This window comes from Balaenoptera ricei, chromosome 11 (genome assembly GCF_028023285.1).
Source record: "Balaenoptera ricei isolate mBalRic1 chromosome 11, mBalRic1.hap2, whole genome shotgun sequence".
In the NCBI taxonomy this organism is placed as follows: Eukaryota; Metazoa; Chordata; class Mammalia; order Artiodactyla; family Balaenopteridae; genus Balaenoptera; species Balaenoptera ricei.
The window spans coordinates 102,877,278-102,902,848 of NC_082649.1; the positions used below are offsets into that span (position 1 = coordinate 102,877,278).

General features: G+C 41.6%; 1 protein-coding gene across 2 annotated transcripts in view; it reads right to left on the minus strand.

The window, feature by feature from the left end:
- NR2C2 (nuclear receptor subfamily 2 group C member 2) overlaps positions 1-25,571 on the minus strand; it is an 83,825-nt gene that overhangs the window by 14,994 nt on the left and 43,260 nt on the right. For both annotated transcript variants that reach the window (XM_059940445.1, XM_059940444.1), the window contains 3 exons: positions 17,510-17,620; positions 4,100-4,300; positions 1,916-2,018 (listed from right to left, as the gene is read on the minus strand). In XM_059940445.1, coding sequence (XP_059796428.1) covers positions 1,916-2,018; positions 4,100-4,300; positions 17,510-17,581 — 376 coding nt within the window. In that variant the 5' untranslated portion in view covers positions 17,582-17,620. The remainder of the gene's footprint in view (positions 1-1,915; positions 2,019-4,099; positions 4,301-17,509; positions 17,621-25,571) is intronic.

A 25,571-nucleotide genomic window follows, 5' to 3' on the forward strand; every position in this document is an offset into this window, starting at 1 on the left:
GCCCTCAGCTCCCCTGTCCCATCAAGAATGTCACAGAGCAAACACAAGCTTGTGTTTTGTTAGCCCAAAGGGTCTCATCCTGCATTTACTCCCTCTGTGTGCGTCATGTCCTGGGCCCCAGACTGACCCGGGGTGGGGGGCGTGACCATGTGAGCCCAGGCCAAAGGAAGGCCGCCAGTTCTTTTTTCTAAGCTTGTTTACTTTGGGGGTCTCTAAGTTCTAATTCCCTCCCACATTAAAAAGAGCCGCACGTGAGTTTACCCGTCCTCACATTCCCAGCTGGGACCGCCCTCGCGTATGCTCTCCTGGTTTGGTCTCATGTAACCCAGGGTCATAACTACACTGCAGGGTCAGAGTTCCCAGGGTCACGGTGGATGGCGGCTGCAGAGCAACCCATGGCCCTAAGCTTTGGCGCGTGGAGCCGTTCTCCAACTCTGCACTTGGAGGGTCTCAACTGTGTGCCTTTAAGAAGAGTCATGCTGAAATGACTCTGTGGACATATTTCCTTCCTTGCAGTGGATTTCCTCGGGCTCTCTAGGCCTTAGAGTGATCTCTAATATCTGGAGACAATGGCACTGCAAGCCTGTCATGCGCTTTAAGCCCAGAAGGGAAAGCCAAGCAGATTCTGTGGCCTCTGCTATGCTCATGCTTCATTCACTTGTTCGAAAGTTTGCAGAGTGTCTCTCCTTGCTGAGCAACAAGATGGGGATATAGAGATGAAGGGGTCAGACACGGTTCCTGCTCTAAAAAAAAGAACACATTCTGGAGAGGAAGACAGGCCTGTAAGGAAGCAACTAGAAAAGAACACATCCAGTGCCCAGAGATCTGAACAAAAGGGTGATGAGGACAGAGGCAGCGCTGGCCCCTGCCTGCTGGGGCAGACAAGGGCTTCAGAGAAGGGGCAAGAGCACAGCACCTGAGGCATGAGCGGGAGGGGCTGGAGCTTCCGGCCTTCAGTTGGTGCTTGCCTGGGGTTGTCTTCCTTTTAAGAGGCTTGGCTCAGCATTTTTTTTTTTTTTTTTTTAAACCAGGACCACAAAGTATCCAAAGTTCCTACGAATGTAGTGACCACAGAATAAAGCAGAACCAAGTGGTCATCTCAGAACTCAGGTCAGCGTCCCTAGCATCACTTACCCTCTATGGCTCCCACTGTTAGCAGGCTGAAGTCTGAGCTTTTGGGTCAGACATCTTCTTTAGTCTCCTTGTACCCACCTCCTAACCATGGAAGCCCAGGAATGCTTCCCCAGAGACATGGTGGGTATGGATGTTAAACTCTCCAGGCACTGGTCCCGCCAGCTGGAACACCCTTCTGCTTTACCTGACAGCACACACCACTCAACCACCAAGGTCACCAATGTGACTTCAGGCCTTTCCTGACCCTGGGACTCCAGCCAGAATCGCATGCCCCCTCCTGTTTATCACACTGGGTTATAGTGAGGGCATGACAGAGGTAGCTACAGTTAGGACGAGGGAGGGATAGACAACAAACACATCTTGTGAAACAGCAAAGAACTGAGCAGATATTAACCAGACTAATGAAATGATTGCCCTATTTTTTTGGGGGGCGGGGGGTGCGTGGCATCTGGGATCTTGGTTCCCCGACCAGGGATTGAACCCTCACCGCCTGCAGTGGAAGCGTGGAGTCTTAACTACTGGACCACCAGGGAAGTCCCAATTTCTTTCTTACTAGTACAAAAATAATTGACACCCAACCAAGATTTACAAATCGCAGAAATAGTTTCTTGATTTTTCCTTTTGATTCTTATAATCTGACAAACTGATTTGCTTATTTACATCACCACCCCAATAAGAAGAGTGGAGTTCATGTTTTGAAACCTACAACCCTCCCCTGCCCCGGATTTGGTGCATGATGTTGGCCCCTGATGTGCACCCAGCATGGCCTTTGGTTACTCACCTGAGGCTTTGTCGCCACACACCACACAGTACTCTACCACCTGGGGCCGCTGGACGTCGGCCTTCCCCAGAAGACGCTCCACAGAAGCAGAGTCCGTGACGATCTAAGAAGAATCAGGAAATAAGCAGAGTGCTGATGAAAAACCAGAGCACTAAGCAAAGTCATGTTGAACTGTGAATTCCTAATCTCGGGTTTCTAAGAACTCTGGGAAGAACTGGGAAAATGCCACGTGACAACTGAATCTGCCACCAGGAATGGCGTGGCCGCTCATCTGGACCAAGCCCCTTCAGCGGTGGTGGGTGGCGGTGGGCTTGTCCAGGGTCGGACACTGGTTTTCAGTGACCTACCCTCCTATCTGGCCACCCCAACCACCTAGGACTAGGGGCCGTGTGGGGACTCACAGGCGGATGCTCCAACATGAAGATACTCAAGGTCTTTTTGGTTGCTTCTCTATTCTCATGAAACAGCTTGAAAGTACACAGAGAGGTTTACTTGGCAGAAAAGTAATTAAGCTTTACTGACTAAATAACTAGCTCTCTCGTGAGGCAGCTGGGGGTGAAGGGACTAGGACAGGTGGCCTCTGAAACCTGCTCTCTCTCCTTCACTTGGAGGTGACTTTCCAGATGACCCACAGTGCTGCTCATTTGGAAGAGTAATGTAACTGGTTTCAACATGAGAAAGTGAAAAATAGCTGTTATTAAATCATGTACTAACAATAAGCCTTAAAATGATTTATGTACAGTGAGAATATATACAGAAATCATTATGTGCAACGACCTCTTATAAGACATGCAACAGAACCACCAGCCATCCTTTCACAAGCAAGGAGTCGAAGCAAGCAGTGAGGAACTCTGATTCCAGATGATCAGAATGTACACTGGGAAAGGAAGAATGAGGAAGTATTTACTAATGGCATTAGGAGGTGTCTCAAAAGTACAGCTCTGGAAGCTGAACATATTGGTGTTCTGAACCCAAATCCAGTGGAAGGAAAAAAACCCTTTCCTTCCTGAATTTTCTCCATAGTAGAAATCTCCCTGCAAAACACATGGATTCTTAGCAGCATTATTCACAGTAAACGTCGAAGCCACCCAAGTGTCCACTGAAAGATGAATGGAAAAACCAAGTGTGGTCTATACATACAGTGGAATATTATTCAGCCTTTAAAATGAAGAAAATTCTGACACATAAGACAAAACACAGATGAACCTTGAGGACATTGTGCTCAGTGAAATTAGCCAGTCACAAAAGGACAAATATTACAGGATTCGACTTATGTGAGGTCCCTAGAGTAGTCAGACCCATAGGAAGTGGAATAGTGGTGGTCAGGGGCTGAGGGGTGGGGAATGGAAGTTGTTCAGTGGGGACAGAGTTTCAGTTTGGGAAGATGAAGAGCTCTGGGGATGGGTGATGGTGATGGCTGCAAAACAGTGTGCATGTCCTTAATGCCCCTGAACTGGACACCTAAAAACGATTAAGATAGTAAATTTTATATGTTACCACAAATTTTTAAAAAACTTAAAAACCAGAACCAAACAAGACCATGGATTGCACCCTGACCTGGACTAAACATGCTCCATGCTTGGCCACCATGGGACACTGGCCTTGAGTCCCTGCTTCTCTGAGTGTTGGACTTGGAAGTTCAGTGCTTCCCAATAACCCTGCTCTTCTTCCAGTCCTTGCTCTCCTCCTTCCTGTACCTGCCCCAACCCCATCCCGCCTGCCACAGGAGGGAGAACCAGGGCAGAACGGAGGGGCTCACAGGAACAAGATCAGAATAAAGAGCTGGGCCAGTCCGAAGTAAGAGTTAGAACAAGTCGGTCCTCACCTGACTGTAGTCAGCCCCTGGTGGTGCCCCTAAAGCATCACAGGCCAAGGGCTGCCACCACGTGGCCTTGGTTGAGAACAATTCTCCAGTGGCTCATGCCAACTGCTCAGGTCAGTCTCCTGTGGGGCCACTGATTTGCTGGCTCAAATTCCATTCCACCTGAGCACTGCAGTGGCTGCCTTCTGGGCCTTGCCACTCATTTGCTGGTTTTTTACTTTAGCCGAGGCAGCAACCCACCATGTTTGCAGGTCCCCAAAGAACCTTCTAGAGATGGATTTGGCCTCCATGGTAGAGGTTAAGAGTCAAGAACAAGGGCAGTAGCGGAAGTGCTGAAACAAACACCTATCAACAGGTCTTACTTGGATCCTGCCAGGGACGAGGTTGTCCGAGGTGGTGAATATGAGCTGCTTGGCACTGGAGGTCTCCGGGGAAGCCAGGATCACCTTCCCAGTTCCAGCTCCATCTGGGCTGGTCAGGATGAACTGCTGCTTGGGGGATCCGGAGGCGTCCACTGCGGTGACTATCTGGATCTTCTGTCCTGTCTGCTGGTCTGTCACGATCTACAAGACACAACACGGAGGCTGCTCTCACGGAGCATGTGCAGTGGCTGCCAACGCCGGCCCGGAGTCAGTGCTGGTCCAGGACAGTTTCACCAGTGCCGGTGAAATGGGAAAGAGAAAACAACAGGGAGCTTTTCAGAAACTGGTTTTCATACAGCTAATTTTATTCTAGGATGATATCATCCCTCCTACTTTTAGAATTAAAATGCCCTTTGGAAGTGGAGGGAAGGGAAACTGTATGAAGGTGGTCAACTAGAAGTTGTCCGGAGAGTAAATCCTTAGATTTCTCATCACAAGGAAAAAAACACTTTTTTCCTTTTTCTTTTTTCTGTATGTATATGAGATGGTGAATGTTAACTAAACTTGTTGTGGCAATCATTTCACAATATATGTAAATCAAGTTATTATGTTCTATACCTGAAACTTAGTGCTGCATATCAATTACAGTTCAATAAAACTGGACAAAGAAAGGCCCTTTCTGTTATGAAATGAAGACAGTAATAAATAGTAGATGATAGGTTTAACTAAAAAAAAAAAAAAAAAAAAAAAAACCTTGTCCTAAGCATAATAAGAAATGGGGGCAACACTAACTTTTTTTTGGGCCGCGCTGCACGGCATGCGGGATCTTAGTACCCTGACCAGGGATCGAATCCAGGCCCGCTGCAGTTGAAGCGTGGAGCCCTAACCACTGGACCGCCAGGGAATTCCCTACCCTAACTTTTTGAAACCCCAAAACCTGAGAATGGCTGCTTTAAAGGGCTATTTCTGAAGGGAAGGTCCTATAAATAATCCTGCCTTGGAGTGACAGAATGCAGGGAGTCCCTTGCTGACACACATCCAACTTCTCTCACCTCTTGACTCTGAGGTCTCTAAGCATAGAGATAACACCTGTTTCAGGGCTGCATCCCCAGGGCTAGCCCAGGGCCTGGCACATGGAGAGAAGATGTGAATAAAGGACTGTGGAAGCCCTGGAGGCAGTGGGCGCTGACTCCGGAGCAGCCCTGAGCCTCATTTCTCCAGGGGTGTCCACCACTCATGAGCCCCACTGCCACAGCTCACCTCTTCCCTGCAACCCTGCCTAAGGGCACCAGTCACAATTAAGATAGCTGCTACGTAACAGCGACTTCTCTTATTCCTGCTCGTGAAGTTCTTTGAAGCTGTTCTAGCCCGTTCCTGTCTCTCTTCCAGGCCAAGTGCCCAACTTGGAGCATGGGGCCACCTTTTCCCTGAGGACCCCAGCAGGCCCTCACTGCAGACAGGAATCTTGGGGTGCGTGCACTGGGCCTTGGGCAGGGGAGACGTACTGTGTCTCTGGCTGGACCCCAGCTCCCTACAGCACATTTATGGACGACATGTCTGGAATCTGCGCCACCTCTTGATAGAACTGCTTTGGGACGTGGCATCCCAAGGTTCAGACAGCAAACTCACACAGAGTCCTACAGCTTTGCCAACAGTCCAATATGGAAAATCCAACGATGCTGGTAGGTTCAAAAGAAAATGACACAAGCAAGGAAAGAGTCAATTACTTAACACGTGTTTACTGGGCACCCACTAGGTGACCAGCCCTATTCTCGGTACTAGAGATGGAAGTGTCAACACGGCGGGGAGCTCGCCTACTAGAGGAAAGACAGACTGTGCACCCTGCCATGAAGAGTTCAGTCAGCGCCCAAGTGCCACGGAGGAAACCAAAAAGCAGGGTAATGGACAGAACACGACATGGGGAAGGAGGCAAGGGGGCAGCTTCAAGAGGAAAGACCTCTCTGAGGGAGTGATGGTGGATAAAGACCCAAATGAGGCAGGAGAGGAAGCCGTGCAGAGCTGTGACAGAGTGGGTTGCAGGCTGAGGGCCCAGTGAGTGCAAGACCAGAGAGCCACAGGCTGGACACGAGTCCCAGCACATCATCACTTCCAACTGAATGGCCAAAAGACCTTTAAGGGGCTTCCCTAGTGGCGCAGTGGTTAAGAATCTGCCTGCCAATGCAGGGGACACAGGTTCGAGCCCTGGTTCGGGAAGATCCCACATGCCACAGAGCAACTAAGCCCGTGTGCCACAACTACCGAGCCTGCGCACCACAACTACTGAAGCCTGTGCACCTAGAGCCCATGCTCCACACAACAGGAGAAGCCACAATGAGAAGCCTGCGCACCGCAACGAAGAGCAGCCCCCGCTCGCTGCAACTAGAGAAAGCCCGTGCTCAGCAAAGAAGACCCAGCCATAAATAAATAAATAAAATTTAAAAAACAAAACTGATAGGACTGCCGAAAAGAAATAGAGTAATCAACCATTATAGTTTGAGTTATCATCACTCCTCTGTCAGCAACTGATAAATCAAGCAGGCAGAAAATCAATAAGGATATAGTTGACCTGAGCAGCACTATCAACCCCCTTGATGTAACTGACATTTATAAAATAATCCATCTAGCAACAGCAGAATATACATTCTTCTCAAGCCTGCATGGAACATTCACTAAGACAGACCACATTCTGGGCCACAAATATATGTATCAAACACACATATATATATCAAAATATATAGCTGAGTGTGTAAAGAAACGGGCACTCTCATACCAGGCTGGTGGGAATATAAGTTGGTGGAACCTCTTTGGAAGGCAGTGTGGCAACTACTGTCAAAACTACACATAAGGGACTTCCCTGGTGGCGCAGTGGTTCCGAGACCGCCTGCCAATGCAGGGGACATGGGTTCAATCCCTGTTCTGGGAAGATCCCACATGCCGCGGAGCAGCTGAGCCCGTGCGTCACAACTACTGAGCTTGCGCGCTAGAGCCCGTGAGCCACAACTACTGAGCTGGCGCACCTAGAGCCCATGCTCCGCAACAAGAGGCCACAGCGATGAGAGGCCCGCACACTGCGGTGAGGAGTGGCCCCTGCTCACTGCGGCTAGAGGGGGCCCATGCAGCAACGAAGACCCAACGCAGCCAAAACTAACTAAATAAATAAAAGATAACATTCCTTCTTAAAAAAAAAACAAACTACACATGACACACTCTTCCAGCAATCCTACTTTGAGGAATTGATCCTACAGAAATACTCTCACATGTCCTAAATTAAGCAGGTAAAAGGTTATTTATTGCAGCATCCAAAAAATGGGATATCAAACCGCCACTCAACAGAAAGAGGCGGAGATTAACCAAGATGGCAGAGTAGAAGGACGTGCTCTCACTCCCTCTTGCGAGAACACCAGAATCACAACTGGCTGCTGGACAATCATCAACAGGAAGACACTGGACTTCACCAAGGAGGATACCCCACGTCCAAGGACAGAGGAAAAGCCACAGTGAGACGGTAGGAGGGGCGCAATCAGAGTAAAATCAAATCCCGTAACTGCTGGGTGGGTGACTCACAGACTGGTGAACACTTATACCACAGAAGTCTACCCACTGGAGTGAAGGTTCTGAGCCCCACGTCAGGCTTCCCAACCTAGGGGTCCGGCAACGGGAGGAGGAATTCATAGAGAATCCGACTTTGAAGCCTAGTGGGAATTGATTGCAGGACTTTGACAGGACTGGGGGTAACAGAGACCCCACTCTTGGAGGGCGCACACGGAATAGTGTGCGCATCGGGACCCGGGGGAAGGAGCAGTAACCCCGGGGGAGACTGAACCAGACCTACCTGCTAGTGTTGGAGGGTCTCCTGCAGAGGCGGGGGCTGGCTCTGTTTCACCGTGGGGACAAGGACACTGGCAGCGGAGGTTCTGGGAAGTACTCCTTGGCGTGAGCCCTCCCAGAGTCTGCCATTAGACCCACCAAAGAGCCCAGGTAGGCTCCAGTGTTGGGTTGCCTCAGGCAAAACAACCAACAGGGAGGAAACCCAGCCCCACCCATCAACAGTCAAGTGGATTAAAGTTTTACGGAGCTCTGTCCGCCACAGCAACAGTCAGCTCTACCCACCACCAGAGCCTCCCATCAAGCCTCTTAGATAGCCTCAACCACCAGAGGGCAGACAGCAGAAGCAAGAAAAACTACAATCCTGCAGCCTGTGGACCAAAACCCACAGTTACAGAAAGATAGACAAGATGAAAAGGCAGAGGGCTATATACCAGATGAAGGAACAAGAAAAAACCCCCAAAAAACAACTAAATGAAGTGGAGATAAGCAACCTTCCAGAAAAAGAATTCAGAATAATGATAGTGAAGATGATCCAGGACCTCGGAATAAGAATGGAGGCAAAGATTGAGAAGATGCAAGAAATGATTAACAAAGACCTAGAAGAAGAATTAAAGAACAAACAAACAGAGATGACCAATACAATAACTGAAATGAAAACTACACTAGAAGGAATCAATAGCAGAATAACTGAGGCAGAAGAACGGATAAGTGACCTGGAAGACAGAATGGTGGAATTCACTGCTGCAGAACAGAATGAAGAAAAAAGAATGAAAAGAAATGAAGACAGCCTAAGAGACCTCTGGGACAACATTAAACACAACCACATTCGCATTATAGGGGTCCCAGAAGGAGAAGAGAGAAAGGACCAGAGGAAATATTTGAAGAGATTAGAGTCTAAAACTTCCCTAACATGGGAAAGGAAATAGCCACCCAAGTCCAGGAAGCGCAGAGAGTCCCATACAGGATAAACCCAAGGAGAAAAACGTCGAGACACATAGTAATCAAAGTGGCAAAAGTTAAAGACAAAGAAAAATTATTGAAAGCAGCAAGGGAAAAACGACAAATAACATACAAGGGAACTCCCATAAGGTTAACAGCTGATTTCTCAGCAGAAACTCTACAAGCCAGAAGGGAGTGGCATGATATACTTAAAGTGATGAAAGGGAAGAGCCTACAACCAAGATTACTCTACGCGGCAAGGATCTCATTTAGATTTGATGGAGAAATCAAAAGCTTTACAGACAAGCAAAAGCTAAGAGAATTCAGCACCACCAAACCAGCTCTACAACAAATGCTAAAGGAACTTCTCTAAGTGGGAAACACAAGAGAAGAAAAGGACCTACAAAAACAAACCCAAAACAATTAAGAAAATGGTCATAGGAACATACATATCGATAATTACCTTAAACGTGAATGGATTAAATGCTCCAACTAAAAGACACAGGCTTGCTGAATGGATACAAAAACAAGACCCATATATATGCTGTCTACAAGAGACCCACTTTAGACCTAGGGACACATACAGACCGAAAGTGAAGGGATGGAAAAAGATATTTCATGCAAATGGAAATCAAAAGAAAGCTGGAGTAGCAATACTCATATCAGGTAAAATAGACTTTAAAATAAAGAATGTTACAAGAGACAAGGAAGGACACTACATAATGATCAAGGGATCAATCCAAGAAGAAGATATAACAATGATAAATATATATGCACCCAACATAGGAGCACCTCAATACATAAGGCAACGGCTAACAGCTATAAAAGAGGAAATTGACAGTAACACAATAATAGTGGGAGACTTTAACACCTCACTTACACCAATGGACAGATCATCCAAAATGAAAATAAATAAGGAAACAGAAGCTTTAAATGACACAATAGACCATATAGATGTAATTGATATTTATAGGACATTCCATCCAAAAACAGCAGATTACACGTTCTTCTCAAGTGCGCACAGAACATTCTCCAGGATAGATCACATCTTGGGTCACAAATCAAGCCTCAGTAAATTTAAGAAAACTGAAATCATATCAAGCATCTTTTCTGACCACAACGTTATGAGATTAGAAATGAATTACAGGGAAAAAAACGTAAAAAACACAAACACATGGAGGCTAAACAATACATTATTAAATAACCAAGAGATCACTGAAGAAATCAAAGAGGAAATCAAAAAATACCTAGAGACAAATGACAATGAAAACACGACGACCCAAAACCTATGGGATGCAGCAAAAGCAGTTCTAAGAGGGAAGTTTATAGCTATACAAGCCTACCTCAAGAAACAAGAAAAATCTCAAGTAAACAATCTAACCCTACACCTAAAGAAACTAGAGAAAGAAGAACAAACAAAACCCAAAGTTAGCATAAGGAAAGAAATCATAAAGATCAGAGCAGAAATAAATGAAATAGAAACAAAGAAAACAATAGCAAAGATCAATAAAACTAAAAGCTGGTTCTTTGAGAAGATAAACAAAATTGATAAGCCATTAGCCAGACTCATCAAGAAAAAGAGGGAGACGACTCAAATCAACAAAATCAGAAATGAAAAAGGAGAAGTTACAACAGACATCGCAGAAATACAAAGCATCCTAAGAGACTACTACAAGCAACTCTATGCCAATAAAATGGACAACCTGGAAGAAATGGACAAATTCTTAGAAAGGTATAACCTTCCAAGACTGAACCAGGAAGAAACAGAAAATATGAACAGACCAATCACAAGTAATGAAATTGAAACTGTGATTAAAAGTCTTCCAACAAACAAAAGTCCAGGACCAGATGGCTTCACAGGTGAATTCTATCAAACATTTAGAGAAGAGCTAACACCTATCCTTCTCAAACTCTTCCAAAAAATTGCAGAGGAAGGAACACTCCCAAACTCATTCTATGAGGCCACCATCACCCTGATACCAAAACCAGACAAAGATACTACAAAAAAAGAAAATTACAGACCAATATCACTGATGAATATAGATGCAAAAATCCTCAACAAAATACTAGCAAACAGAATCCAACAACACATTAAAAGGATCATACACCACGATCAAGTGGGATTTATCCCAGGGATGCAAGGATTCTTCAATATATGCAAATCAATCAATGTGATACACCATATTAACAAATTGAAGAATAAAAACCATATGATCATCTCAATAGCTGCAGAAAAAGCTTCTGACAAAATTCAACACCCATTTCTGATAAAAACTCTCCAGAAAGTGGGCATAGAGGGAACCTACCTCAACATAATAAAGGCCATATATGACAAACCCACAGCAAACATCATTCTCAATGGTGAAAAACTGAAAGCATTTCCTCTAAGATCAGGAACGAGACAAGGATGTCTACTCTCACCACTATTATTCAACATAGTTCTGGAAGTCCTAGCCACGGCATTCAGAGAAGAAAAAGAAATAAAAGGAATACAAATTGGAAAAGAAGAAGTAAAACTGTCACTGTTTGCAGATGACATGATACTATACATAGAGAATCCTAAAACTGCCACCAGAAAACTGCTAGAGCTAATTAATGAATTTGGTAAAGTTGCAGGATACAAAATTAATGCACAGAAATCTCTTGCATTCCTATACACTAATGACGAAAAATCTGAAAGAGAAATTATGGAAACACTCCCATTTACCATTGCAACAAAAAGAATAAAATACCTAAGAATAAACCTACCTAGGGAGACAAAAGACCTGTATGCAGAAAACTATAAGACACTGATGAAAGAAATTAAAGATGATACCAACAGATGGAGAGATATACCATGTTCTTGGATTGGAAGAATCAACATTGTGAAAATGAGTATACTACCCAAAGCAATCTACAGATTCAATGCAATCCCTATCAAATTACCAATGGCATTTTTTTTACGCAACTACAACAAATCATCTTAAAATTTGTACGGAGACACAGAAGACCCCGAATAGCCAAAGCAGTCTTGAGGGAAAAATACGGAGCTGGAGGAATCAGACTCCCTGACTTCAGACTATACTACAAAGCTACAGTAATCAAGACAATATGGTACTGGCACAAAAACAGAAACATAGATCAATGGAACAAGATAGAAAGCCCAGAGATAAACCCACGCACCTATGGTCAACTAATCTATGACAAAGGAGGCAAAGATATACAATGGAGAAAAGACAGTCTCTTCAATAAGTGGTGCTGGGAAAACTGGACAGCTACATGTAAAAGAATGAAATTAGAATACTCCCTAACACCATACACAAAAATAAACTCAAAATGGATTCGAGACCTAAATGTAAGACCGGACACTATAAAACTCTTAGAGGAAAACATAGGAAGAACACTCTTTGACATAAATCACAGCAAGATCTTTTTTAATCCACCTCCTACAGTAATGGAAATAAAAACAAAAATAAACAAATGGGACCTAATGAAACTTCAAAGCTTTTGCACAGCAAAGGAAACCATAAACAAGACGAAAAGACAACCCTCAGAATGGGAGAAAATATTTGCAAATGAATCAATGGACAAAGGATTAATCTCCAAAATATATAAACAGCTCATTCAGCTCAATATTAAAGAAACAAACACCCCAATCCAAAAATGGGCAGAAGACCTAAATAGACATTTCTCCAAAGAAGACATACAGACGGCCACGAAGCACATGAAAAGCTGCTCAACATCACTAATTATTAGAGAAATGCAAACCACAACTACAGTGAGGTATCTATCACCTCACACCAGTTAGAATGGGCATCATCAGAAAATCTACAAACAACAAATGCTGGAGAGGGTGTGGAGAAAAGGGAACTCTCTTGCACTGTTGGTGGGAATGTAAATTGATACAGCCACTATGGAGAACAATATGGAGCTTCCTTAAAAAACTAAAAATAGAATTACCATATGACCCAGCAATCCCACTACTGGGCATATACCCAGAGAAAACCATAATTCAAAAAGACACATGCACCCGAATGTTCATTGCAGCACTGTTTACAATAGCCAGGTCATGGAAGCAACCTAAATGCCCATCAACAGACGAATGGATAAAGAAGTTGTGGTACATATATACGATGGAATATTACTCAGCCATAAAAAGGAACGAAATTGAGTCATTTGTTGAGACGTGGATGGATCTAGAGACTGTCAATCAGAGTGAAGTAAGTCAGAAAGAGAAAAACAAATATCGTATATTAACGCATGTATGTGGAACCTAGAAAAATGGTACAGATGAGCCGGTTTGCAGGGCAGAAGTTGAGACACAGATGTAGAGAACAAACATATGGACACCAAGGGGGGAAAACTGTGGTGGGGTGGGGATGGCGGTGTGCTGAATTGGGTGATTGGGATTGACATGTATAAAGTGATGTGTATAAAATTGATGACTGATTTAAAAAAAAAAAAAAAAAAGAGACCCAGTAAAAGACAAAAGTTAAAAAAAAAAATGAGGATAGTAATAATGGCACCTACTTCTTAGGGCTGTCGTGAGCATTAAATGAGATGATATATTAAAAAAAAAAAAAAAAAAGAGAGAGAGAGGCAGCTCTATTTGTACCACAGGGAAATACCTCCAAAAGAGAGTAAAGTGCAGAGCAGTGTGGGCAGAAGGTCGACAGGACTGTAAAAATATGCTGTATTGTGTATATGTGTGCTTGCCGGTGTAGATGCAGAGCCCATCTCTGAAAGAATGAATATGCAATATGGTAACAGTGGCTTTTCTTGGGAAAGACATGGGTGACTCCAAGAAGAGGGAGGGAGGGAGACTCGTCTTTTACTCTGTATGGTGTGACTTTGTTACAGTGTACAACTACTACCCAGTCAGCACATAAAAACAAACAACTCCTATGAGTTCCTGAGAGGGGCCACTAGAATATCAGAGCAAGAAAGGAAATATTTAGATGGTTGCGCATGGAGAAAGGACAGAGAACAGGTACTGGCTGCTCAAGAAGGATGTGCAGGAATAAAGAGCTGGTGGAAGAGAGACCTAGGGAAGGAGGATGCTACAAGAGCCCAAGATGCAGTCCCCTGGGGAATGTAATAAGGATTTCTAACTTTTAAAAAACATATAAACAGCAGAAGTCTTTTCTAGTAACATGTGAAACCTCAAAAAATAAAGTAGATAAAAAAGCACTGTATTATATAAATGTATTTTATAAGCTCAAATTTAAACATTTCCTTCAAACAATGAGTATAATTAGGCTCTCCTGAAAACATAAATGTGAAATGGGGAGTGTGGAGGAATAGCTCTGGAAAACCTTAAAATCCACGGAGATGGCAAAAGAAGGTTTAAGCCAAGATCTGCCCCAAAGAGAATGAACATGGATTACAAGTGAGTGCACCAGCGACCTCCAGCATGTCAAATTTGGTATATGACATGTTCAAGTGTATTTTTCTTTTAACCTACTTTAATTGCTTTGAAAGCTGGACTAAAAAATGAAATTTGAACGTAATGTTTGTGTAATCTGGGAAACAGTAAAGAACACAGTTTGAAAACCACTGGCCTAAAAAGACTACATATGATGAAAACCCATGAAATTTACTGAGAAGCTAGATTTTGTGATGGCATGGCTCCGATTAAGCCTTATTTTCAGACACGCAGGTGTTCTCCTACAGCTTTTCTTATCTCCATCTCCTTCCTCCCACAGTTTCTGCCCTAGACCTCTGTACCCCAAAAAACAACAGCTCTCAACCCCAGTTACAAGGCTACCTCCCCTGCTCTGATGACCACCACCCTTCGCACTTGGCCCCAAAGCCCTTTTGCAGCCATTAGGATGACATGATACTGATGAACACAAGTCCATCATCAGATCAGCCCTCTGTTGGTCTGCACAACTAGATATGTAGGGCTTGTGTTGACTGACACCTTCATTTTTGCTATCATTATTAAAAACAATAAAAATAAATCCTGGAATGGGAAAAAATAGTTATAAAGGACTTAATTGGGAAAACTGATGAAATTTTAGAATATGGACTATGGAATAGATAATGGCATGTTTCAATATTAAATTTACTGATTTTGATAACTGTATTGTAATTATGTAAGAGAAAATACATGCTGAAGTATCCAGGGCAAAGAGGCATGATGTCTCCACTTTATTCTCAAATGATTCAGAAAAAACACATTATACATACATTCAGAATGTTACAGCAAACAAGTGGCGAATCCGTGTAAAGGGGACACAGGATTTATATGTATTATTTTCCTTAAGTTTGAACTTATATGAAAATAAAACATTAAAAAATTATAACACAGATGCTAACATTTATTGACGTCTACTTCCTACAACTTTATAGGCAGTATCTCTTAATCCTTTTACAATCCTATAAAACAGGTACTATTACTGCTGTCACTTTACAATTATAGATGTTATAGAAACGTTTCCCAGGGTCACAGTGCTGAGTGGAAACAAGATTTGACCCTAAAATCTGTTCCATTCAGAGCCAAAGCTCCTAAACGTTGCATAGCTTGCCACCCTTATTGAATAATCTTTCCCTCCCAACCTTATCACACAAGCCACTATTTGGGTTCAGAGCACTGTTATTCATTAAAATATCAGAAAATGTATTCTTTCCCCACACCTCAGGGGATCAGAGATCCATCACTGAAGTCAGGGCTAGAAATGAAAACTTCATCAAAGCCATCAGCACCAACATCAAGAACCCAGAAACCAACCTATGACCAATAACCTTCCTTTAAAAAACCAAACCTTGAAAAACAGTCAGCTCTGTTGCACCGAGGTAGGTCCCTTTTTTTTTTTTGTGCCCCACAGCACAGCATGCAGGATCTTAGTTCCCCAACCAAGGATCGAACTCGTGTCCGCTGCAGTGGAAGCATGGAGTCTTAACCATTGGACCGCCAGGGACGTCCCGAGGTATGGCTAATTTTATTGACAGCGCACAATGAAAAGATTTTCAACTATACTAACTTTACATAAAACTCATGCTAATGGGTTATCTTCCCTAGAGAAACTGAAAGCTCAACACCAAAGATCTATTCTACAAGACTGCTGCTCAAGAATCTTACTGCATTCTAGCTAGGACAGTGGTGGAACCATGGGCCAAGCACCAGGGCATGGGAACAGCCCCACTGTACAGAATGGGATGCCTGAATACCCCTCAGGAAAACAGAAAGATCCTTCTTATACCAATACAGGGGGCTGTATACCCTCTCTTAAAACACAAACTAGCTACCAACGGAGTTTTCTAGAAGAACTTTCTATGTTCTCATCTGCCCTCAGGTGGTTGTGAAACCATAATATAACATCCATGGTTAAATGTACAAAGTTAGTTCCTAGTTAGTTAGAGTTGGGAGAGTTATGTAGGCAGGATCCTAACACCTGCTACATAAAACTATAAAGGACTCATTTTCAAGTCACAATCAGCAAGTAAGAACAAAGCAAAAGAGAAAAAAATAACTTAGCTGTATCAAGTTTCTAATTCTGAGGAATAGTAAAATCTCATTAATGTTGGACCAATTCCTTCTGAATTTCTAGACACTCAGATATGTGCTTCCTACTTGGTGTGAAGTTAAGAAAATAAGTATATGAACTTTGGTATTTATGATAAAATAATATGTAATACAGACATGATGGAAATATAATTTTTAGCAACTCATTTCACTTTACTTATTAGAACTCTTCTATGCTTAGTTTATAGTAATCCATAAAATCACTTTTAAGAATGGGTGAACACTATGGAAGTCATCTAGTTATTACAGCATACTACTCACTTATACTGGTTTTTAAAATAAAGAAACTGTAAATGAAAGCAATCCTTTACTTATTCACTCAAATACCTGTCCACCTGCTATTCTCTCAAACTTACGTTACACAACTAGCGTTTTTTCTGCCGTTCATTTCTGTTCATGTGCTTTGGTTTGGCCTTTTGATTCAGCCTTTTGAGATAACTATGATTCTTTAATGTATGTGTGTCATCGATAATTTTCCCTTCTTTTTGCTTGTTGATCATGATTTCGATACATGTACCTTCTCTTTGTTCAGTGGGAAAGAGGCAGGTTCAGAGCCCTGGGAAGACTAAACTTCCCGTAAGTGAATATCATCAATTAGTTAACAATAACAACAATACTGGCAATAATAGTTATTATAGATAATTAGTACATACCAAATGTTATTATGTGCCAAGCACCGTTTCAAGCATTTTACAAGCAATATTCACTGATTCTTTCTAATAACCTTATGAGGTAAGTACTACTATTATGTACATTTTCTAAATGAAAAAAGTGAGACATTAGAAAAGCTATAAAATGGGGCATTGGATTTGACTTCAAGTGGAGGTCCATACTCTTAACTACTAAGACACACTACCTCTCAATTTTGAAGCACATAAGTAATAAATGGTACTTCATTCCAATAGTTTGAAGTGACAGTTCAGACTTTTAGATTAAAAGTAAGTCAGCTTAGTAAATGTAAAATCTTTCTTCTTTTATCTTTTAAAAAATAAATGAGATTGTGTACTATACTTGATGCCTAAGAAGCACAGCTCCTTAGTGAAACCCTTAGGCAGGTTTGTTTTCGGAAACGATTCAGGGAAGGTAGGTCTGCCCTCAGGCAGGTGGCTGGAACCAAGTGGGACTGGTGCAGGTACCTGAATGCGCTGAGGTGAGGCTACCGCAGAATCAGTGGAGATTATCTGGATGCGCGGGGAGGGGCTGGTCATCCCTGGAGATTCCGGCCGAGAAGTCTGTGTACGTGGTACCTGTGGGTGAGAAGCGGGCTGGATCACAAGGGGGCTCAGAAAGATGCCCAGTGGTGGTTTGAGGACCATGCCTCTTGCTTTCACTGTGGCTTTGAGTGATAAAATTGTATAGTTTTCGATGACAAAGGAATCAATGAGATATTTCCACAGAATGATCCTGAGAAACAGCTAAAATAGCTGTTTCTAAAAAAAAAAAAAAAGCTCTTTCTAATGTTGAAAATGCAAGAAAAAATGAAAGGTATTTTCAGGTCTGCTCTGCACAGCATCAATAAAATAAAAAGCTACCAAAATAACTTCTTAGAGATCATCTTTGAATTTTTTTCACTGTCTCTAAAGCCAGCTATAAAGCACTCCTTTAAGATGACAGTTTCCAGAAGACAGGCTCTCACAATACTGTTGAAGATGGCAAACAACCAGAATTACACTCGAAACTACTGGGATTAATACTTGTGAAAGAGTCTGGCAACCTCCCATCCTCACTGTGATAAAATCGGAAAAAGCTCATCAATAACACAAGGTCAATACCCACTAAAGTCAAGTTTCAAGGTTCTGAATGGTCACTTGGGCACCTGAAGTGAGCAGATATTATTTTTCCTTGAATAAAAGTATATCATGAACCAATGCTTTTCAAACTTCAAAAAAACAAAAAAACAAAAAACAAAAAAAGGAAAAAGAAGGAGAAGAAGAGGAGGAGGAGGAAGCAACACTTCCCAAGTCATTCTATGAGGTTGGTATTACCTGATACCAAAACCAGACAGACACCACAAGAAAACTACAGATCAATATTCCTTATGAATATAGATGCAACAATCTGCAACAAAACCCTAGCAAAATGAATCCAGAAGCATATAAGGAATCATACACTATGACTAAGTGGGATTTATCCCAGGAATGCAAGGTTGGCTCAGCATATGAATCAAACAATGTAACACACCCAAAAACAGAGGACAAAAGCCAAATGATCATCTCAACGTACAGAGGAAGCACTTGACAAAATTCAACACTCTTTCATGATAAAAACACTCAACAAAATAAGAACAGAAGTACTGGGCTTACCTGGTGGCACAGTGGTTAAGAATCCACCTGCCAATGCAGGGGACACGGGTTTGAGCCCTGGTCTGGGAAGATCCCACATGCTGCAGAGCAACTAAGCCCGTGCGCCACAACTACTGAAGCCTGTGCACCACAGCTACTGAAGCCCGCATGCCTAGAGCCCGTGCTCTGCAACAAGAGAAGGCACTGAAATGAGAAGCCTGTGCATGGCAACGAAGGGTAGCCCCCGCTCACCGCAACTAGAGAAAGCCTGCATGCAGCAGCAAAGACCCAATGCAACCAAAAATAAAATAAATAAATTTAAAAAAAAAGAATAGAGTACTGATATTCTATCAATCTGATAATGAGTATCTATAAAATACAGCTAACATAATACTTAGTGATAGAAGACTGAAAGCTTTCTCCTAAGATCAGGAACAAGACAAAGATGTCTGCTTTCACCATGTCTACTTGATACTGTACTGGAAGTTCTAGACAGGGCAATTAGGAAAGAAAAATAAACAAAAGCAGCCAGATTTGGAAAGAAGGAAAACTATCTCTACTTGCAGATGATACGATCTTGTACACAGAAAATCCGAAAGAAACCACAGAAAAACTATTAGCGCTAGTAAATGAGTTTCAAGGTTGCAGAATACAAGATCAACATATAAAAATAAGTTATCTTTCTATAAGTTAGCAAAGAGCAATCAGAAAATAAAATTAAAGAAACAATCCCACTGACCATAGCATCAAACACAAGAAAATACTTAGGAATAAATTTAACAAAAGTGTAGTATTTGTATACTGAAAACTACAAAACATTGTTGAAAGAAATTAAAGAAGACCTAGATGACATCTGTGTTCATGGATCAGAAGATTTAATATTGTTGTTAAGATGACAATACTACACAAATTGATCAACAGATTTAATATAGTTGCTATCAAAATTCTAGCTGCCTACATTGCATAAATTGACAAGCTCATCCTAAAATTCATGGAAATGCAAGGGACCCAGAATAGCCAAACAATCCTGAAAAAGAACAAAGTTGGAGGACTCACACTTCCTGGCTTCAAAACTTATTATAAAGCTACAGTAATCAAAACTGTTGGCAATGGCATAAAAACAGACACAATGACCAACAAAACAGAACAAAGACCCCAGAAATAAACCCTCCCATATGTGGTCAGATGACTTTTGACAAAAGTGGCATGGCAATTCAATTGGGAAAGAACAGTATTTTCAACAAATGGTGATGGAACAACTGGACACAACATAGAAGAATGAAACTGGACCCCTCCCTCCTACTATATGGAAAACAATTAACTCAAGAGAGAATTCTGGGAAGATGGTGGAGTAGGAAACACCAGGAATCTCTTTCCCTACCTAGACCACAACTGCACTGGTGGAATCTGTCTGATGTAACTATTTTGAAACTCAGGAGTCTACTGGAGGCTTGCAATTTCCAGGGGAAGGCTTGGACCATAAACTGCAGTTAATTTTGGTCAACTCCAGTTCCTAGCACAGTAGCAGCAGCTACCCATTCCCCACCTCTACCCTATAACAGGCAGCTGTGCACATGTTCCAGAAGCAGCTTGCACACAGCCTGTGGGAGCCAGGGCGGGCAAAAAGGGCCCTTGTCCTCCAAATACTGGGGATCTGTGCTCCAATCACTGATTGCTTCCTCTGATCCCAGAGGTGCAGACAAAGAAGGGGTACCCATGGTCTTTGTACTTCCTCCTCCTGTTGCAAGCCCCTCCGTTTCTGCTGAAGTGATTTCCAGGGGACTTAAAAGACTGGATTGCTTCCCCCGCCTCCCCATTTTTCTCTTTATCCTCTATTGGGAACCAGACATTAAAGACAAGGACATTCAAAACTAACTGCATATACAGGGACAGTTAGAAAGTAAATACACATGCTCAGAGAAAGGCACAGGTTTAGAAAAGACCCTAGAAAAGACCTTAAGTTTACATGTCAGGATGCTCCTTGGAAGAGAAACAGCTTACAACAAAAACAACAAAGTAACAAAAAACAGTAAATATTTGGAAAAGGAGAGAATCTGACTTCCAGAGTTACCACATTATTAGATTTAAATGTCCAGATTCAAATGTTGTTTCAACAACAACAACAAAACCACACGGCATACAAAGAAACAAAAAATTATGATCCATTCAAAGGAAAAAAAAAATCAACATAAGTTATCCCTGAAAAAGATCTCATGTCAAATGTATTAGACAAAGACTGAACTAAAGGAAGACTTCTGGAAAACTCAGAAGACGATGTATGAACAAAATGGAAATACCAATAAACAGATAGAAAACCTAGAAAGAAACCAAAAAAAATTTTTTGGAGCTGAAAACTACAATAACTGAAATGAAAAATTCACTGAAAGGATTCAAAGGAAGATTTGAACAAGCAGATGAATCAGTTACCTTGATAGAAATTAGTGAGTCTGAGGAACAGAAAGAAAAAAGATTGAAGAAAACTGACCAGTGCCTATGAGGCCTACAGGATACCAAAAAGTAGACCAACATAGCATTGTGGGAGCCTGGAGGACAAAAAGGGGAGTGAGCAAAGAATATCTGAAGAAATAATGTCTGAAAACTTCCCAAATTTGATCAAAGACATGAACATAAACATCCAAGCTCACCAAACTCCAAGTAATAGGAACTCAAAGAGACCGAAATCAAGACATTATAATCAAACTTTCAAAAGACAAGAAGAGAACATCTTGAAAACAGTAAGAGAGAAGCAAATTATCACATACGAAGGACCTGCAATTAGATTTCTCATGAGAAACTTTGGAGGCCAGAAGGCAGTTGGCCAATACAGTCAAAGTGCTCAAAGAAAAGAAACCTGTCAACCCAAAATACTATGCCTGGCGAAACTGTCCTTCAAAAGTGAGGGAGTTGGGCTTCCCTGGTGGCGCAGTGGTTGAGAATCTGCCTGCCAATGCAGGGGACACGGGTTCGAGCCCTGGTCTGGGAAGATCCCACATGCCATGGAGCAACTGGGCCCGTGAGCCACAATTACTGAGCCTGCACGTCTGGAGCCTGTGCTCCACAACAAGAGAGGCCGCGATGGTGAGAGGCCCGCGCACCGCGATGAAGAGTGGTCCCCACTTGCCGCAACTACAGAAAGCCCTCGCACAGAAACGAAGACTCAACACAGTCATAAATAAATAAATAAATAAATAAAAGAACGTGAATTTCTTTAAAAAAAAAAAAAGCAAACTGGGCTATTCATTTCAGTAACAGTCAAGTGGTCTTAGTTTGCATTCAATTTCCAATCAGTTTCTCAATCTATTAAAAAAAAAAAAGTGAGGGAGTTTATAATTAAAATGGCAAAAGTTAAAGATAAAGAGAGGATTCTAAAGGCAGCAAGAGAAAAACAGAGTTAATTTTATAAGGGAACCCCCATAAGGCTATCTGCTGATTTCTCTACAGAAATGCTACAGGCCAGAAGGGAGTGGCAAGATAAATTCTAAGTCCTAAAAGGGAAAAACCTGCAACCTAGGATACTCTACACAGCAAGATTATCATTAGAATAGAAGGAGAGTCAAAGAATTTCTCAGACAAGCAAAAACTAAAAGAATATGGCAATACTAAACTTTTAACCTAAAAGAAATATTAAAAAATCTTCTCTAAATAAGAAAAAAGCCAAAAAAAAAAAAAAAAAAAAGCAGCAGCAGCAAGAATCTATAGGAAAGAAAAAAAAACCACAATTGGGGCCTTCCCTGGTGGCGCAGTGGTTAAGAATCCGCTTGCCAATGCAGGGAACAGGGGTTCGAGCCTGGTCCAGGAAGACTCCATATGCCACAGAGCAACTAAGCCCGTGTGCCAACACTACTGAGCCTGCGCTCTGGAGTCCGCATGCCGCAACTACCAAAGCCCGCATGCCGCAACTACCAAAGCCCACGTGCCTAGAGCCCATGCTCCTTAACGAGAGAAGCCACTGCAATAAGCCCACGCACCGCAACAAAGAGTACCCCCCACTTGCTGCAACTAGAGAAAGCCCATCTACAGCAATGAAGACCCAACACAGCCAAAAATAAATAAATAATAAATAAATAACTTACTTTTAAAAAAACTTAATTGGAAAATAGATCACTTAAATAAGCCAGTATGCAGATTAAAAAATTAAAAAAAAATTTTTTTCGGTGAAAGTGATAACTACAATGAACAGCAAAAGCATAAACATGAAGATATAAAAGAGGACATAAAAATCATAAAGTGTGGGGAACGGAGTAAGAAATTGTAGATTTTTTTTTTTTTTTAAGAATGTATTTGGAGTCTATATGACAACCAGTCTAAAGCAAGTAGATACAGTAACAGGTTAGCATACCTGAAAAACAGGTAAACCACAAATCAAAAACATTATTCACAAAAACCAAAAAGAAGAAAACACAAGCATAATATAAAAGAAAACCATCAAACCACAAAAGGAAAAACAAAAAAAAGGAACAAAGAAAAAATATAAAATCAACTGGAAAACATTTACAATGGCAATAAATATATATCTATTAATAATTACCAGGGCTTCCCTCGTGGCGCAGTGGTTGAGAATCTGCCTGCCAATGCAGGGGACATGGGTTCAAGCCCTGGTCTGGGAAGATCCCACGTGCCATGGAGCAGCTAAGCCCATGAGCCACAATTACTGAGCCTGTGCGTCTGGAGCCTGTGCTCCGCAACAAGAGAGGCCGCGATAGTGAGAGGCTCGCGCACCGCGATGAAGAGTGGCCCCCGCTTGCCGAAACTGGAGAAAGCCCTCGCACAGAAATTAAGACCCAACACAGCCATAAATAAATAAATAAATAAATAATCATTTAAAAAAAGAATAATTACCTTAAATGTCAATGGATTATATGCCCCCATCAAATGACATAGAGTGGTAGACCGGATAATAAAATAAGAGCCTACAGTATGCTGCCTACAAGGAACCCTTTAGAGTGAAGAACACACATAGATTGAAAGTGAAGGGATGGAAAAAGATATTTCGTGCAAACGGAAATGAGAAGAAAGCAGGGGCAGCAATACTCATACGAGACAAAACAGACTTTAAAACAAAATCCATAAAGAAAGACAAAGAAGGACACTACATAATGATAAAAGGATCAATACAAGAAGAGGCTATTACACTCATTAACATAGGCACCCAATATAGGAGCACCTATATACATAAAACAAATACTAACAGATATAAATGGAGACACTGATGAGAACACAGTAATAGTAGGAAAATTTAACACCTCACTGACATCAATGGACAGATCGTCCAGACAGAAAATCAATAAGGCAACAGAGATCCTAAATGACACAATAGAACAGTTAGACTTAATTGATACTTTCAGGACATTACATGAAAAAAACCCAGAATACATATTCTTTTCAAGTGCACATGGAACTTTCTCTAGGATAGACCACATACTAGGACACAAAACAAGTCTCAACAAATTTAAGAGGACAGAAATCATTTCAAGCATCTTTTCTGACCACAATGGCAGCATGAAACTAGAAATCAACCACAGAAAGAGAAATGAGAAAAAAAAACGATTACATGGAGACTAAACAACATGCTACTAAAAAATCAATAGGTCAACGATGAAATCAGAACATACCTTGAAATAAATGACAATGAAAATACAACCATACAAAATCTATGGGATGCAGCAAAAACTCTTTAGAGGGAAATTCAAAGCAATACAGGCTTCCCTCAAAAAACAAGAAAAATCTCAAATAAGCATCCTAACCTGCCATCTAAAAGAATGAGAAAAAGGAGAACAAACAAAACCTTAAGTCAGCAGAAGGAACAAAATAATAAAGACCAGAGAGGAAATAAATAGAGATTTAAAAAAACAACAGAAAAAGAACAATCAAACCAAGAGCTGGGTTTTTGAAAGGGTAAACAAAATCTACAAACCTCTAGCCAGGCTCACCCTAAAGAAAAGAGAGAGGACCCAATAAACAAAATAAATGAAAGAGGACAAGTAACAACTGATACCACAGAAATACAAAAAAACCATAAATACAATTATATGTCAACAAATTGGACAACCTAGAAGAAATGGACAAGTTTCTAGAAACATACAGCCCACCAAAACTGAATCGAGAAGAAATAATTTGAACAGACTGATTACTAGACATGAAATAGAATCCGTAATTTAAAAAACTCTCTGCAAACAAAAGTCCAAGACCAGATGGCTTCACTGGAGAATTCTACAAAACATTAAAAGAACTAACACCAATCCTTCTCAAACTCTTCCAAAAGAGTGAAGAGGAGGGAGCACTCCCAAAGTCGTTCTAGAAAGCCACCTCACCCTGATGTCAAAACCAGACAAAGACACCACCAAAAAAGAAAATTACAGGCCAATATCTTTGATGAATACAGATGCAAAAATTCTCAACAAAATATTAGCAACTGAATCCAACAATACATAAAAAAAGATCATACACCACAACCAAGTTGGATTCATCCCAGGGTCACAAGAATGGTTCAACATACACAAATGAATCAATGTGATACACCACATCAACAAAAGAAAAGACAAAACCACACGATCATCTCAATAGATGCAGAAAAAGCATTTGAAAAATTCAACATCCATTCATAATAAAAACTCTTGCCAACGTAGGTATAGAGGGAACATACCTCAACATAATAAAAGCTACTTATGACAAACCCACAGCCGACATAATACTCAATGGTGAAAAGCTGAAAGCCTTCCTGCTAAAATCTGGAACAAGGCAAGGATGCCCACTCTTACCACCTCTATTCAACAAGTTTTGGAAGTCCTAGCCACAACAATCAGACAAGAAAAAGAAATAAAAGGTATCCAAATTGGAAGGAAGAGGTAAAATGGTCATTATATGCAGATGACATGATACTAAGATACAGAAGACCCTCAAGACTCCACATAAAAAC